General features: G+C 39.0%; 1 protein-coding gene across 2 annotated transcripts in view; it reads left to right on the plus strand.

Moving 5' to 3' along the window:
- The first annotated feature begins 12224 nt into the window (after window positions 1–12224).
- LOC147176779 (uncharacterized) overlaps window positions 12225–15632 on the plus strand; it is a 22636-nt gene continuing 19228 nt past the window's right edge. Inside the window, exons 1-4 of one of the 2 annotated variants that reach the window (XM_086072420.1) lie at window positions 12225–13883; window positions 14489–14632; window positions 14724–14886; window positions 15278–15338. In XM_086072420.1, the coding sequence (XP_085928546.1) occupies window positions 14852–14886; window positions 15278–15338 (96 nt within the window). In that variant the 5' untranslated portion in view covers window positions 12225–13883; window positions 14489–14632; window positions 14724–14851. Of the gene's footprint in view, window positions 13884–14387; window positions 14633–14723; window positions 14887–15277; window positions 15339–15632 lie in introns of those variants that run through there. The other variant, XM_086072419.1, reaches the window with a different exon arrangement.

Consider the following 15632-nt stretch of genomic DNA (forward strand, 5'->3'; position numbering starts at 1 on the left):
ATCAGCGACTTAGATTCGCTGTTATCGGTGTGTTATGACCTGCAGAAATTTGGACTGAGTCCAAACAGAAAGTAACTAATGAGCAAGCTGTGTTTGTGTCCTTAGCAGCTTCTTCCCCTGCAGTCTTCGGTTTGCAGTGTTTGTGTTTTATTGTGCGTTTGAAAGGGACAGATTTTCTTTTTCATTGAAGGCATTTGTGATTCTGAAGAACATGCATCGAAACAGACAAACTATAGAAGTGTCCTACTTAGCAATTATATTCTATTACATTTGTGAAAGATAAAATCCTCCCCCATCCTCCACTTGTTTCAACGCACCTTCCATGAAAATATCTAGCATATGGTTGCATGCTTCTAGCTCATATCCCAAGGCCAGTTTCCCAGCTGGTACTTAGGGAGAACACAGAAAAGGGGGAGAGAAACAGAGCAGGGAGAGGAAAACAAGACAGGAAGAAGATGAGATGAAGGAGGTGGTCATGTGCCTGCTATTCCTCACAGGTCTACGGCAGCTGTGTTGTAGGTTCAGGCTGTTAAGCACCTGATAATTAGTTTGCCCGTGAGGCAGGAGTCATTATGTATCAGGAGTGACTAACAAGGCTCTGCCGGGGACAGAAGCTTTTCTCTGTGATTTAGCACTTTAATGTGATGCGGCTTCGACCCCGTCGTTTTACACACACTCCACAATACATCCCAAAATAGCTTGCACACCGAGCTTGAAAGATAGCATTTTAGGGTTGCATGACCTGTTCAGGAAATTGTGTGCTGATACGCTCTATACAACTTTGAAATGCAGAAGCTGAATGCATCTTTGACTGCTGCAGGAATGATGGTGAATACCCTCCTTTATTGACGTCTGTCACATTTGTTTTCTTTCTTGAATTGATTACACTGTCATGATCTTACCACGCCAGGACAAGGCTTACCTGCCCAAATATGTTTTTGGAGGAAAAAAGGGGATTGTATGTTTTTATTGTCTGTACAAGTGCAGAGCAACGAAATTCATTTCACCAGTCAGAACTTGTCCAAGAAAGATGAAAATAACAATGACCAACAGAGGGAGACAGAATGGGAAGCAGTGCCCTAAGTTTCTTAAATGAAAAAGAAAGAAAGAAAGAAAGAAAGAAAGAAAGAAAGAAAGAAAGAAAGAAAGAAAGAAAGAAAGAAAGAAAATATGAGGAAGTAGGAGAGAAAAAACAAGGCCCAAGATTTAAAGGGAGGCACAGTACGGACATGGAAAAACCTCAGAACATAGCAACATAATAATGACGTACATTGTCAAAACAATTTCAGACAGCCTTGAGTCTTTCACTGCACTTTGCAAAACAATTTGACTTATGCTGATGACAACATGAACATGTAAAGTAATAAAGGTACAGAAATGTATTGTTAAAAGTGTGCCAATAGTGGAGTCTCCTCTCGGTGTTTAGTGGGCGAAGCGCTGCAAAGGCAGTGGCGTGCAACTCACATCCTCAAGCCACTCAGTGGGCCTCCTGTGCTGCATATTGAATCAGATCTTTTATTAGACTTTCTTCCTTTCTTTTGACACCTGTCTCTGCATGGGAATAACGTCTCATGCAGCCTTCACTCTCGAGAAGACCATGCATGAAATATCATAACTTTCTCACGGCATTCATTAAAAGGGCTGATGCCACTTACTTTGTTGCAGTTGCAACAATTGTAATCTAGAGACGGATCATTACTAATAATTGCTATGGGTAACTTTTTTTTCAGACCCCCAGAGATTTCCACTATGCTAAGACAACAATCTCGTATTACTTTCATTTTTGCATGCTCACCAGGTGCAACATTGGGTATCTGCACTCTCCAATTAGATGCAATACAAGAGATGTATCAAATACTTTGCCTTTATGAAGATAATAGCCTATCTTTTTTTTTTATTAAAGCAAAAGGTTTCATACAAAGTCATCAGTTTTCTAATAGTATTTAAAACTACAGTCATTGGCAAATAATTAAAAATGGTCTGCAAACTTGGAGTATTCATTCAGTCGCGTCTGCTATTAAGATTGCTGCGCCACGCCGCCTTTTAGGCGCCTCTAACCTGCAAAGCAATCTCGTCTTAAAAGGGTTAAGGCGACTCTCGTGCACCAATGCTTCAACATCCATCATGTTTCTCACTAACCAGATCATAGCTTCAGTCATGGGTAAGATTACATATTTGTCTATTAATCTCCAATATTAAGCAGATCCATTTGTGATAGCAAACTGCCCGGCGAGGCCATCCCTTCACATGGTGTCTCCAAATCTAATTAGCGAGCTTAAAGACATGTTACTGAGGGTCACAGGAGATATAGATTGGTCTGCATCTCCCAACTCTCGGGCTGAATTGTTGCAAGAATGAATAGTTTGATGTTCTCAGACTCCTGAGGATTTTTGTTCATGTCACCTTGCAGATGGAAAGCGCAATATAATGTAATGGGCAGGATTTGGAATGTGTACTGCTTAACAATAGATTTTATAAGTCTATTAATATCGGCTGAACACGAGTCTGAGTCTCAAAGTTTCAAATCAAAGAGAAGCATGAGAGCATTTCATTAAGAATCAAACAGGGCACATTTGGTGCTGTGTCTAAGCAGTGTGGCTTTCCAGATGGAAGCTTAAATAAAAGAGGAAGTCGGTGTATAAGATCTGCGGCGATGGGCAGATCTGTCCTTTCTCATACAGCTGACACAGTGAGTGCTGTTCAAGTACTTTACATGAGTTAAAAGTTGCAATAACACTTTGTTGATGTCATGTCACAGTAAAAGTTGCCATATAATCATGCCAGTGTGTTGTTGCTGTCACAACTTTGCCTCTTTGACAGAACCGGTGAACGTTTACAAGATAAAAACCTCGTATTTAAAACAAAACAAAACAAAATAAAACAAAACTATTGCATTCAACAATTACGGTCGTTCATTTGAGTCCACAAGGTACCTGCGTCAATAAACAAAAAGGTGTAATATTATCCACTGGAACTATTTTAGAAACTAAAATTGTTCCACTTAAAGATGCTCTATGTTAAGATGGTTAATAAACATTTTTCTTTATTCTGCTACAACCAAGTAGTTAACACGTTGAGCATGGTGTCCAGCTTTATTGGAAATGACCAAAAAATAATCATTTTATTTTATTTTATTTTATTTTATTTTATTTTATTTTATTTTATTTTATTTTATTTTATTTTATTTTATTTTAGTTTAGTTTAAATTAGTTTAGTTTATATTATTTTTATTTTATTCTTGAGTGTGAGTCAGAAGGATTTGAAAGACGTGCAGTTCAGTTTCAGGCATTTAGTATTTTGCAAAGTGAACAGTGATCCGTTGATTGTGTCCACCGTGATCCTTGAAAGCAACAACTGTACTTGACAGCCATTGTTTCCGTCAGTTCACCATTCAGAGGTAATTTTCTGCATATAATTAGAAATTTGTATCCATTTTTCAACTAAATATCTCTGTATGAAGGTAGTGAAGGTGCTCAAGTATAAAAATAATTAATAAAAAAATAATTTTGTACTTCAGTGCTCAGTGTATGGTGTCCATTTATGATGGGAAAATGCTACATGAAGCATTTGCGGTATCTTTTTTTTTTTACTCCTCTAGATGGTGCTCTTGTTTAAAAGATAAAGACTAGTGCATGGACCATATCTTCTGAGAACAACCCATTTGTATAAATTCAGGATGAAATGTATTGATATCACCATAGAGAGGACTGCAGGTAATTTTACACTGACTTGATTCAGGAAGACAACATATGTACAGTATTGGCAGTTCATTTGGAGGACATAATAGCAGTGAAGATGATGATGATGATGATGATGATGATGATGATGATGATGATGATGATGCAGATGATGTATTAGGTCTTTATTTAGCCATCTTACTTCAACAGATAGTTGAGGAGAAGAGCAATAACACTGAGAGAAGCTATCTGGTTTCCTCTTTGTGACTTGGCCCGGACAAGGAGGAGCACCAGGAGGAGGAGGAGGAGGAGGAGGAGGAGGAGGAGGAGGAGGATCCTCTTACAATGAGGAGCAGCGAGCGTTGGGACAGATCTGTTTACTCAGGCAAGTTCATCGATTGGGGGTAAAGGTGGTGATGCGGTTGAGGGTGCACGTGGAGAAGAGCGAGTCACCGTGGCTATTGATCATGTGTCGTGCTCCCGCCATAACCTCCCATATGCTGTCTGTGCTTTTATTGCACCGTAATGCCACAGACGATTGTTTCTTGTAAAAACAGCAGGAAAAAAACAACGCGTGCTCAATGAAGCAGCACGACCGTCACTCAGGTTCAGTTCACTCGGTGAAATTGATGTTTCGCTTTTTTTAGTCCACTTTGGCCTCAGCAAAAGTGAAGTCGTAGAAGTAAGCGGGCATGTCCATAATATCTGCATTCACATGAATCCAAACATTTCCAAACATCTATTTTTAAAAAGTAAAAAAAATCAGGAACCGATTTGGCTGTAAAGGTCCCATCATCACTGAAATTAGTTATTGATGTGCCAGTATGAAATCATTCTACAAACTTTTGAGCCAAACAAACAACAACAGTATGCTGTGAATCTCCTGTGATTTGTTCATAACAAAGAAGAATTGCATCCCATTTATATCAAATGCGTTTTCATCACCTTTAACGAAAAGTTATATTGTTTTATCTAATGAACACGTCCTACAGTAAAAGTGCAATTACCATGTACCTATCTGGGGAGGAAAAATGCACTGGAGAGCAGTGACGTCCACTTTATTTAGTATTGGACAGACCACATTAATTATTCAACTGCGGTGCTGCAGACTAGAGAATAACCATTGGGCGGCACCTTGCATGTTACTATGTCATCTCCTGTTATGTGGATCTTAGATGTTATTGCAGAAAACATGAAGGCAATAACTCATTGGCGAGATTTAAAAAAATGTAGTAGTATTATTTTTTAAAACACAGGTTTTAATTCTATATACTATCTAACATCTTGAGAGTGTGAAGCTCGTGTGTGTAAAAGTGCAGACTGTAATCCTCCAGTGGTTCTTAACTTGGTTTCGATCGAATCCCAAGGGTTCGGTGAGTTTGTCTCAGGGGTTCGGCGGAGGCTGAGACTCGCACCCGACTCAAATAATTTGTGATGATACGCCTCGATTGGCCATGATTGGCTGTACGTGATCACGCAACATTGCTTGGCCTATCTGTGCTGCTGGGAATGTGGTGCGCTCAGTAGTCGACTTGTGGCTGTTGTGATGGTACGTCGTGTGATTTCTTTTTTATTGTAAATCCCTTCATACAAACTATGTTGTGCAAAAAAAAGAAAGTGGTCGGACAAATTTGTGCAACATTAATTCAAATGTGTAACATAACGTATGGTGTTCCACAGGGTTCAATTCTGGGGCCTCTGCTGTTTTCATGATGTCTGCTTTTCTTTTTTGTTAAGTTCTCTAACTGCATGATTTGCAATGCCAAGGTGAGCAATTCTAATCCAGCACAACTAACAATCTAGCAAAACTAAGTTGTCTTTAAGATGAATGGAGATGAGGAATACAAGACCACAGTGGCTTCTCATTAAAGCTGAATAAAGCCAGATTCAATTAAAAGACTACTCTATACCTCATCATGTTTTATTTTTCAAAAAAGAAGGGTTCGATGAATATGCATAGGAAACTGGTGGGGTTCAGTACCTCCAACAAGGTTAAGAACCACGTCCTAGAAAGAGAAAATAAGTGATGGTGGAGGTGATGGGGAAATGATTGCTCAAGATTGTTTGCGGTGTCATTTTAAGTTGTTCAATGTTGGTCCTCTGCTGCCTGGATGGCCGTTTCTCTCTTATCCACTCTGAGGTGATGCTTTTTAAATTGAGGGCAAAGCCCAGAGCCGCCTGTTTGTTTTGAGGGAATGCGCTGTCGATAGAGAGGCTGCACAGCTCGAATTATTTGCAGAGTTAATAGTGGTTTGATGATGTCATTCTCAGTGACCTGAAGAGAAATTGACCCCTGTTGTATGAGTATTCCTTAAATGCCACCTGCACAATTATGGTTGGAGTGTCCCTGGGCTGCTCCACGTCGTGTTTGTTTTGGCGATGACACACACGTACGTACACACACACACACACACAAGCCAACACACCAAATATGTGGCTACAGTTTAAATTGCTGACCCATACCTCCACATGTTGGAAAATCATGTTCATTGAATGTCAGTAGGAATTAGATTCCCAACTGTGCTGATGAAATGATTTATTCATTATGAGAGCATCATGAGAGCGATTTTCTGTGAACCTTCCAACTGATCAGCCCGGCACAGACGAGCGGTGCCAAAATAAAACATTTGCATGAGCTCCCCAGATATGGAGAACGACAATCCGACATTGCTCGTATTTCAATGTGTAAACAAATTAGTACTACAAGTATGAGTCCTTTAAAACTTTTTTTTTTCTCCTGCTTTGGAGGGGAAAGTACAACTAAAAATAGCTCAAATAAAAGGGGGAAAAAGAAAAATCATCTCTAGTCTAAAAATGAGACAAAGGCTCTGGCATGCTATTTAGGCTCGTCGTGTATTTCTTTTATTATCAAATCAGTGTCCTGTTTCATATTTACTAATGTAAATATTCTTAAGATGTTTTTTTGTATTCCAGCTCAGCGACGTCGAGAGCAAACTGCGGCCTCCTCTGCAGCTCTTGATCATGAATTATACAGAAAGAGAGGACTTTCCGTGCGTGGGAAATAGCATTGTTCACAGTTTGTGTCACATCAGTGAATGTTTAACTAGGCACAACAAAAGCTTTTCAATATTTTACAATGTAGGGAGCCACTGGGTGAAGAGTTGTGGTTGCACTGCTGCTCTCTCCTCCCACGTCACCCCTGTATGATGTCACATCCTCTGAGGTGCCTGATCTCTCCTCTTTGGTTTCGCAAACCTCGTAAAACGCCGCCTCAAAAAGCGACTTCCCATCATCATGTGGTCTTGGTTCTTGTACAATCAAGCCAAGAGACGCAAATCCATCCCAATTTGCATTTATCTCACTCTGTCTGCCTAGTACTGATGGATACATTAGTGACAAGCTTTTTAAGTGTGTCTTCTAAAGCAACAACCCACATTGTTATGACCACTTATACAATCATTCAATCAATTGTTATGACCACTTATACAATGAAGCTCGTACGTACCGTTCTACTGTAGAGTATATTGTGGTGTGCTTGTGGTTTGCAGTGGTGTAGAACTGCAGTATCACATTGAGAGCTGTACCTAATAATTTGCAAACAATTTACAAAATTTAGTTCTACACTATTCCAAAAAATTGCTATACAGTAATTATCATTTTCGATTCGATACCACATTTTTTCCAGATAGGTAGGAGTATTCACTCTATGAATACTCGCCAACACCGAGCACCAATACCTCCTGTACTTTTGCTATATAAAATTTCATTTTACACAAAGACAAAAAAATTGTGAACAAAACCTTTCTTTCTTTTGTTTTTTTTGTTTTGTTTTTTCTGGAGAGCTCAGTTCATTCGGTAATTTTACCGATTTGACATGTCATCATCATTGCTCTCCTTTTTTTTTTTTTTTTTTTTAAATTAATTTTTATTTTGTATGTGGGTGTGTATGTGCATGTGCGTGTGAGTGTGTATTCATTAGTTCACCTAAAACCTATTAAAAATCCCATACCATTCACCTAAACCGAACACTTCAGAATCCAGAGTCGTGAGGCCGTCAGGAGACCCGAGGAAGGACCAAAGAAAAGAAAGGAAAGTGACATCCAGCACCGACCAGACACCACCCACCGGGCCACCTTTCTTTCTGATGCACACGATGATTCCAGGAGGTGTCAAACTGCCACAGTATAACGCCAACTACTGCTGAGGACTTACTCAATGTCAGATTTTTGGGGGCCTTAAGTATGAGTATGGTATCGGCATCCTCCTTGAGTACCCCATACCTTAAAACAGTGGTTCTTAACCTGGGTTCAATCGAACCCCTGGGGTTCGGTGAGTCATTCTCAGGGGTTCGGCTCAAGACACATACTCGACTCATATGAATCGTGATGACACTTACCCGTCATTGGCTGCAGGTGATCACGCAACATTGCTTGGCCTACCTGTGCTGCAGGGAATTTGGTGCGCACAGTAGTCGACTTGTGAGTGTAGTGATGGTACAGCGTGTGAGTTCTTTAATATTGTAATACGAATACCGTCATACTAACGATGTTGAGCAACAACAAAAAAAGTGGCCAGCCGAATATGTGCAATATGAATTGAAGTACTGTATGGTGTTCCAGAGACTTCACTTCTGGGGCCTCTGCTGTTTCATTGTGTTTTCATTGTAGTCTATCTGCTTTTGTTTTGTTTTTTTTGTTTTTTTAACTGCTATACAAATTTGTGAGTTGAGTGATGGGAGTCAGCATTGGCATGATTTGCAGCGGCAAGTTGAGCAATTCTTGTCCAGCACAACTAGCTATCGAGTAAAACTAAAGTTACACTTCCTTAAAATGCATGCAGATGGGGAATACAAGAGCACAACACTTTCTGAATTCAAGGCAGAGAGCCAAATTCGATGAAGAGGCTACTGTCCCTTTTCATTTTGTCCACCAGTAAGCCCTATACCTATGTCTTGAATTTGAAACTAAAATCATAGATTTTTTTGTCAATAAAGAAGAGTTCGGTAAATGCGCATAGAAAACTGGTGGGGTTCAGTACCTCCAACAAGATTAAGAACCATTGCATTAAAATAAGACTGGTGTCAGACCAATACTGATATTTGGTATTGGTACTTGCACATCCCTAGCACATTATTGTGGACGATCGGTGTGTGTGTGTATGTGTGCGCGCGTGTTAGTGTCTCGTTAATCAAACGGCAAACAGGTACACTGAGATTTGTGTCTCAGAAGTCCAGTAAAAATCCAGGAATGATTAACTCGGGTTCCATTGAACAGATGCGCCGCAAAGAGAGGGCCTACATTTGGTTTAAAAAAAAAAAAGAGTTGCTCTTCTTGTGTTTACATTTGAAATCTCCATTTCATTCCAATTGTTTACACCAAGGAGCCCTTGTCTCCTCTGACCCTCTTTGTGCTTGTCTCCTAAATCAACCTCAGCTTTTCATGGCGGTCCACGTGTGCAGGGACTTGTCTGATTAGGCATTCGCTAATCAGATGTGACCAGGCAGGCTTTTAAGTCACACATCATCATGCATAAGGGCTGCGTAAATGTTGATGGATGCATGAGACATTAACTGTCGAGCATAATGACGGGATGTGCACTTCCTTGGAGTGGTCAACTTGCAGAGGACATCTGGCCACATTTGTCTGCGAAAACATGAAGGATGGTGTTAAAAGTGTTTTGAAATTTTCAGCCCTGCAGCATACAGTACATAAACTTATCAGATGGGGATTTTTGTTTTGTTTTGCATGTATTTTATTTTTAGACAAAAACTACTAGCACTCTCCAGTAGGTATCATCCATGATATCTGTTATTGTACAGCTGCAATATAAAATATGAAATATTCTTCCTTGGAATAATGTTGGCTGTAAGGTAGCTTTACCTTTTCTGACAAGCTGACTTTACAAGCAAAATGGTTTTGAACAGCCATTAAAAAAGTGAGAGGGATTAAATAAGACATGCTCGCCCTGTCAGATGTTTCCAACAAAAACTCACAAGATGGATAAGCAGCTAAAGCCAAGTGACAAGTGACAATAAAGCAGACATGAATGCAGACATTTACATTTTGTCATAAGAAGAGCTGCAAGGCACCGTGCTGATGTTTCGCCTGAGGCTGTGGCACACAGGAAAGGATGTGATGATACGCTATCGTAATGTTTGATCACCATCATTGCACGAATGATGCATGACGAATGCACAGATGGCACGTGTTGTTCGCACATGGATCTGGAGTGTGTTTAGATGTAAACAGGTTAACACGTGTCACTTTGATGATGTAAGCGGCATAAATATAAGGTCCAGTCAAGTGCAATCCAGGCGACAACCACAAAGCTAAACTCTCCAAAGCTGTGCGTTTATTGACATCACAGCACAATTACTTGTCCTGCACACAATGGATGTTTAATCAATGTATGGATCCTGCCCCCTATTGTCAATAATGAAAATTACATCTATAATCAATTAGACGATGCTCAGTGTTAAGGGTTGTCACAGTGACAACTAGCAATAAAATTATTCCTCTTTTATTGACGTGCTTTTGGGGACTTTAAAAGGACTGAGTTTAGCTTGTTTAGATAGTCTGACTTTTTTTAAACAGTCATGTTCACTTTTGAGTGGGACAACGGAGAGGTTTCAATTGAACAATATGCATTAGAAATGACAAACTGTGCCAAACAAATCTTGTGAGTGACTCAATAATTCTGAGAGCTGTTTTGCTATTTTTGCTCGCTTATTTATGAATAAAGGGTGAAAGTGGTCAAAACACATTTTTGGCAACATTTTTGCAATTGCAGACTTCATCATATGGCGCGTGGGTGTGTGGCTAATGTCTTTGTTGTTATGTATGTGGTGTTAATGAATGAATGCATTTGAACCTTTGCAAACACTATATTGCTTTAATGTATGTTGGTAATATAATGCCTACAGTAGCCTAAAATGTCAGATAAATGTTGCTGCTGTGTCTCTTTAGGAGGTGTATGCTAGTTTCGCTTTTAGGTCATATAACTGATAAGTACTAATTTAATCTAGATTTAATGTACAGTACGAATCATTTAATGATGTCTCCATTTGATTGTCATAAAATGGTGAAATCCCTTTCATGCACATCTTAAAAAAGAAAAAATAAGTTTAAGCCTGTTTTTACCGCCAAGTGCATTTCAAACCTACTTTTCCATGTTTTTCTCTCTTAATGGCATGAAGTCTCTTGGCTCTACCAAACTGCATTTCTTCCTGACAGCCTCCTGTTGTTTGTAGGGAACACAGCCTCCTCTTCTGGACAAACGTGAAAGTAGCAAAGAGCATGATGAAGCCCTCGTCGGTGATGTGTGGTGTGTAACAGCCCTTGTTGCTATGAGTCCTACAAATCAAGTTTACAGCAATCATGGCAGTTGTTCAGGTAATGAAATAGCATTTTATCACCGTGACTGGAGTGGATGCTAAATGCGTTAAAAATCAGGCTACTGACTCTCTTAGTGTCCCTTAGGAAATCTTGAAATCTCAAATATCTGGCACCACTTTCTCAACAGATAACCAGTTATTGGACTGGAGAAAAATCATATTATTGCCGGGAGAAGCGTTAAAAAGCGTTCCATGATCAATGTATCTGATTAGTTTGCTTTGACGGGGGAGCTAATCAGGCCGAAAGGGATCAATGGTGTGGCTGTCACATCGCCTCGCGTTCCTATCTTCAGATAAGTGCAATGTAAACGATCGGACACTAGTGGAAAATCTACTGGGACACATAGCAAACTCTTTCTGTGCTGCATGTGGGAATCTGTGCACACACTTGACTCTTCCTAATCAGTAGTACTGAGAATTGACTCCATATTATGCAGCCCTCTCGTCGCTTATTATCATATTCACTGCTGATGTACTCATTTCCAGATCAGTTTGCACACACTGTCATCTTCACAGACACCAGGCTCAGATTTGTTCAGCATTGGCCTATAATCTTAGTTAAAACAACTGGATTTCATGTAGTCGCTTCAAGGTTAAGGCTAGGATTAGAGTTAGGCCAGTGGTTCTTAACGCCTTGTTGGAGGTACTGAACCCTACCAGTCCATGTGCATTCATCAAACGCTCAAAATGAACAGCGGGAGTAGCTTTATCATCGAATCTGGCTCTTGAAGTCACAATTAAACAACATTAAAATTGAGATCTTGATTATCGATTAATCATCCCAATTTCATCCCCCAAAAATCCAAAACATAATTAGTTCTAGTCTTCCTATAGTAACAATAACATGATTTTGTTTTGTTTTTTTTGTCTAATTGATATTGGCTGCAATATGTTGTGCGGGTGTGTCATGTTGTTATCATATTTTGGAAAACCGAGAACAACAGAAGAGTGACAGCATTTGATGTTTGCCATGTGCGTACAATCTGCTTCGGTATGTGTGAAATGTCTCTTCACCTGATGATGTGTGTGTGTGTGTGTGTGTGTGTGTGTGTGTGTGTGTGTGTGTGTGTGTGTGTGTGTGTGTGTGTGTGTGTGTGTGTGTGTGTGTGTGTGTGTGTGTGTGTGTGTGTGTTTGCCTTTGTGTATTATGAGGACAAGTCACCTGAATACACGCAACACTGCGAGGACATTTTGAATTATGAGGACACAGCCCATGTCCTCATAATTCATTCAATGCAGAAGTGCTTCTAGGGCTGTAGAAGGCTTAAATCCAAAGTTTTAGCCAATGTCCTTGTAAACCATAATTACATGAATTTGTGTATTTTTGTGTATTTGATGACGCCCCCTGTAGGAAGGTCCTCGTAATGCACCACTTCATGAATTATTCACACCAGTGTATATTTCACAGCATTTGATTGGCTGACCGTCACCTGTCCCCACAATTACGCACATGTCCCCATAATTCCGTTTTTTCTCAAAATGCTGTGTATTGTGAATGTTTGTCTGTAGACGCAGAGCCTTTTTTTTTTTTGCAGCCACCAATTCTTAAGTAGATAAATTAAATAATGAAATACACTATGACATTTAATTATATATTTCAGCATTTAATTCTTGCAGTGGTTGTTTATTTGAAAATATACAATGGTTAACAGCTGTTTATCACATCACTTTGAACAGCTGGAGGCAGAGACAGAGAAACTGTCAGTGCCGTATATTGATTCATCATTTAACATCCCACCCTGCCTTTACAATGTAACATCTTTCTGTACACCAGTGGCCAAATGTTTTGAGAATGACATTGATTTTCTAAAAATCTCCAGTGCTGACTTATTATTATTGTTTTTTTATGATGGCAATTTGCATGTACTCCAGAATGTTATAGTGATTAGATGAATTGCAAAGTCCCTATTTGCCATGAAAATTAAAGTAATTTCCTTTAGTGACCTTACAAACTTTAAGTGAAGAAGGCTTCAGGGCACCCAAGAAAATCCAGCAAATGCCAGGACTATCTCCCAAAGTTGATTCAGCTGCGGGATAAGGACATCACCACCAGTGTAGAGCTTGCTCAGGAATGGCAGTAAGCAGGTATGAGTGCATCTACACCCATGGTGAGGGAGTAAGACTTTTGGAGGATGGCCTGGTGTGACCAGTGAAAAGGGGATTCCATAAATACAGACCAAAATAAGAAAAAGAGAGTTATTTTCTCTGATTAACCCCCTTTCCAAATGTTTGGGGCATCCGGAAAAATGCTTGTCTGGAGAAGAAAAGGTGAGCGCTACCATCAGTCCTGCTTCATGCCAAAAGGAAAGCATCATGTGACCATTCATTTGCAGGGTTGCTTCTCAGCCAAGGAATTGGGCTCGCTCACAATTTTGCCAAAAAACACATGCATCCATTACTAAAGTATAGTACTAAAACATCCTCGGACAGCAACTGTATGACAGCAGCAAGGTTATTTTATTTACTAAAGCAAAAAAACATTTTCGTTAATGAAAAAAAAAACCTTTTTAAAAAACTGAAACTGAAATCACATTTTATGATTACAAAATGATCTATAATTCTAGCAATAATATCCTTTGTTTTCGTCTGTGGTAATTCATTTAATATATGAGCCTTTGGGGTTCATTTTAAATGTGATCTATTTTTTTTTATTGACACTGTAAATCATAGAACAATAGCCACTCTTATCAACAAAGTTCATAATCCAACGACTGAACCAATTTGTTGATTTGAACGGGATTTATTATATTGCCCTGAGTACGGAAGTGACGTCATCTAGCAGCCCCGATAGAGAACCGCCCCCGGCTCTATTTACTTCACGAGATGTGATGGCGTGTAGCTGTGCTAATGAGGTAGGTTTGAAGCTCGAATTTTTCCTGTTGTTGTTGGTCGCTTGTGTACATTGCTCCCTCTTTCGCGAAAATGATTTATAATGCAAGTCCAGTGTAAGTGCAGCTAAGCTTACGTTAGCATACCTAACCATCTGTTGATTATGATGGATGCAGCTAATTATTTAGAATTGCTACGCTTCTGTTAGCGACGGTTAGCATAGCAGAGCTAACCGTCTGTTGAGTAAGATGAATGCTAATTGCAATTTTTAAGAGGAAAGCAATAACAGGCTGGTTTTTGATGTGAAAATATACAATGGCTTAGTATTACCAGTACAGTATAAATGAAGTATTGGTAAATTGCTGCATTTGTGTTTACTTAAATTTGTTCTTTCAATAGAAATATTTCAGTAAAGTCTGTTAGTGTTCATTACATTTAATTTATGCAAATATTTAGCCGAGCTGTGCTATCCACTGTATTTTATTTTCGTTGGCACATTTACTGCACACTGCACATGCTATTATGGTACACTGTGACTTTCAGTGTACCATAATTACCATACCATAAACTTCAAGACATCTGCACCAAGTTACCTATCAAACTGATTGAAACTCATTTTTTTCTATAGCTTTAGATCATTATCTTCAGTGAGACATGTCAGTCATGAGGCCACAGAGGGCAAAAGTTAAACCCAAAGAAGAGGTAGCATACTTTTCATCCTTAGGTAAAGACAAGAATGGCTTCACCATAAAATATATTAATTAATTCAAAGGTGAGTATTGGTAAAATATTCTTTAGTATGGGTCTAGTTTTCATTATTGTTATAATGAAATATTTCTGTTGTATCCTTTTTTCTTTGTAAGGTCGAGGAGTGTTCAGTTCCTGCTCCTTTCAGAAGAGAGACTTTCCTACTGAATATCGAGGAGAAGTTCTAAGCAAACAGGAACGTGAAAACAGGCTGAGAGTGTATCATGATGCCCGGAAGGTTTTCATGTTTGAATTTCGCTACAATGGAAAAACACTATGGTATGTTTATATGGTGTGTTGTCACACTTAATTTTGTTTTTTTTGGGGGGATATCGTGCAAGGTTTGACAAAACATAAAAGATTAATTAAAACTCAAAAGCAAAAGTACATTCTTTTCTCAATATAATTTTTTTATTTTTTTATTTCATTTTTTACAATATTGTGACTTGTTTTTTTATTTTACTTTTACAGTTATCGTGAGTATCGCTAACCTCACAATATCATGTTAATTATCATATCGTGATTTCTTATGACATTTGGATATTGTGTCATACATGTGACATACTAGAATTACTGGTCGCACATTCATGATTACATGAAATTATATTATAGCAGTCTAGTCTTAGTAAGAATTTAATTGTATTGGTATTTTTCTATTCATCTGCCCCAGGTTTCCACTGAAGCACAACCTGATGAAGACACAGCTATCAGACTGCGCCAAAGTTGACCAGGTGACTAGATTTCTTTTTGAATGTTGTTGAAATCAGTTTTCCGAAGCAAGACATTAGTGGAGGGTGGAGATACTAGGGCTGCACAATATGTGGAAAATATCTTGCCGCACGAATGACTCATGCAATATGTGTATTGCAAAGACGTGCAACAAATGAATATTGGATTAATTGTATACTTTAGTCTGAGGCTAAGCGATATGGCCAAAAAATAAAATAAAAAGTATTTTAAACCAACCATCCAGCATTCTGCCACCACTTGTGCAAAATTACAACTCACAATAACATCTGGATGTA

The sequence above is a fragment of the Leptonotus elevatus genome, chromosome 3, assembly GCF_054856555.1.
Source record: "Leptonotus elevatus isolate MCC_2025b chromosome 3, RoL_Lele_1.0, whole genome shotgun sequence".
Taxonomy (NCBI): Eukaryota; Metazoa; Chordata; class Actinopteri; order Syngnathiformes; family Syngnathidae; genus Leptonotus; species Leptonotus elevatus.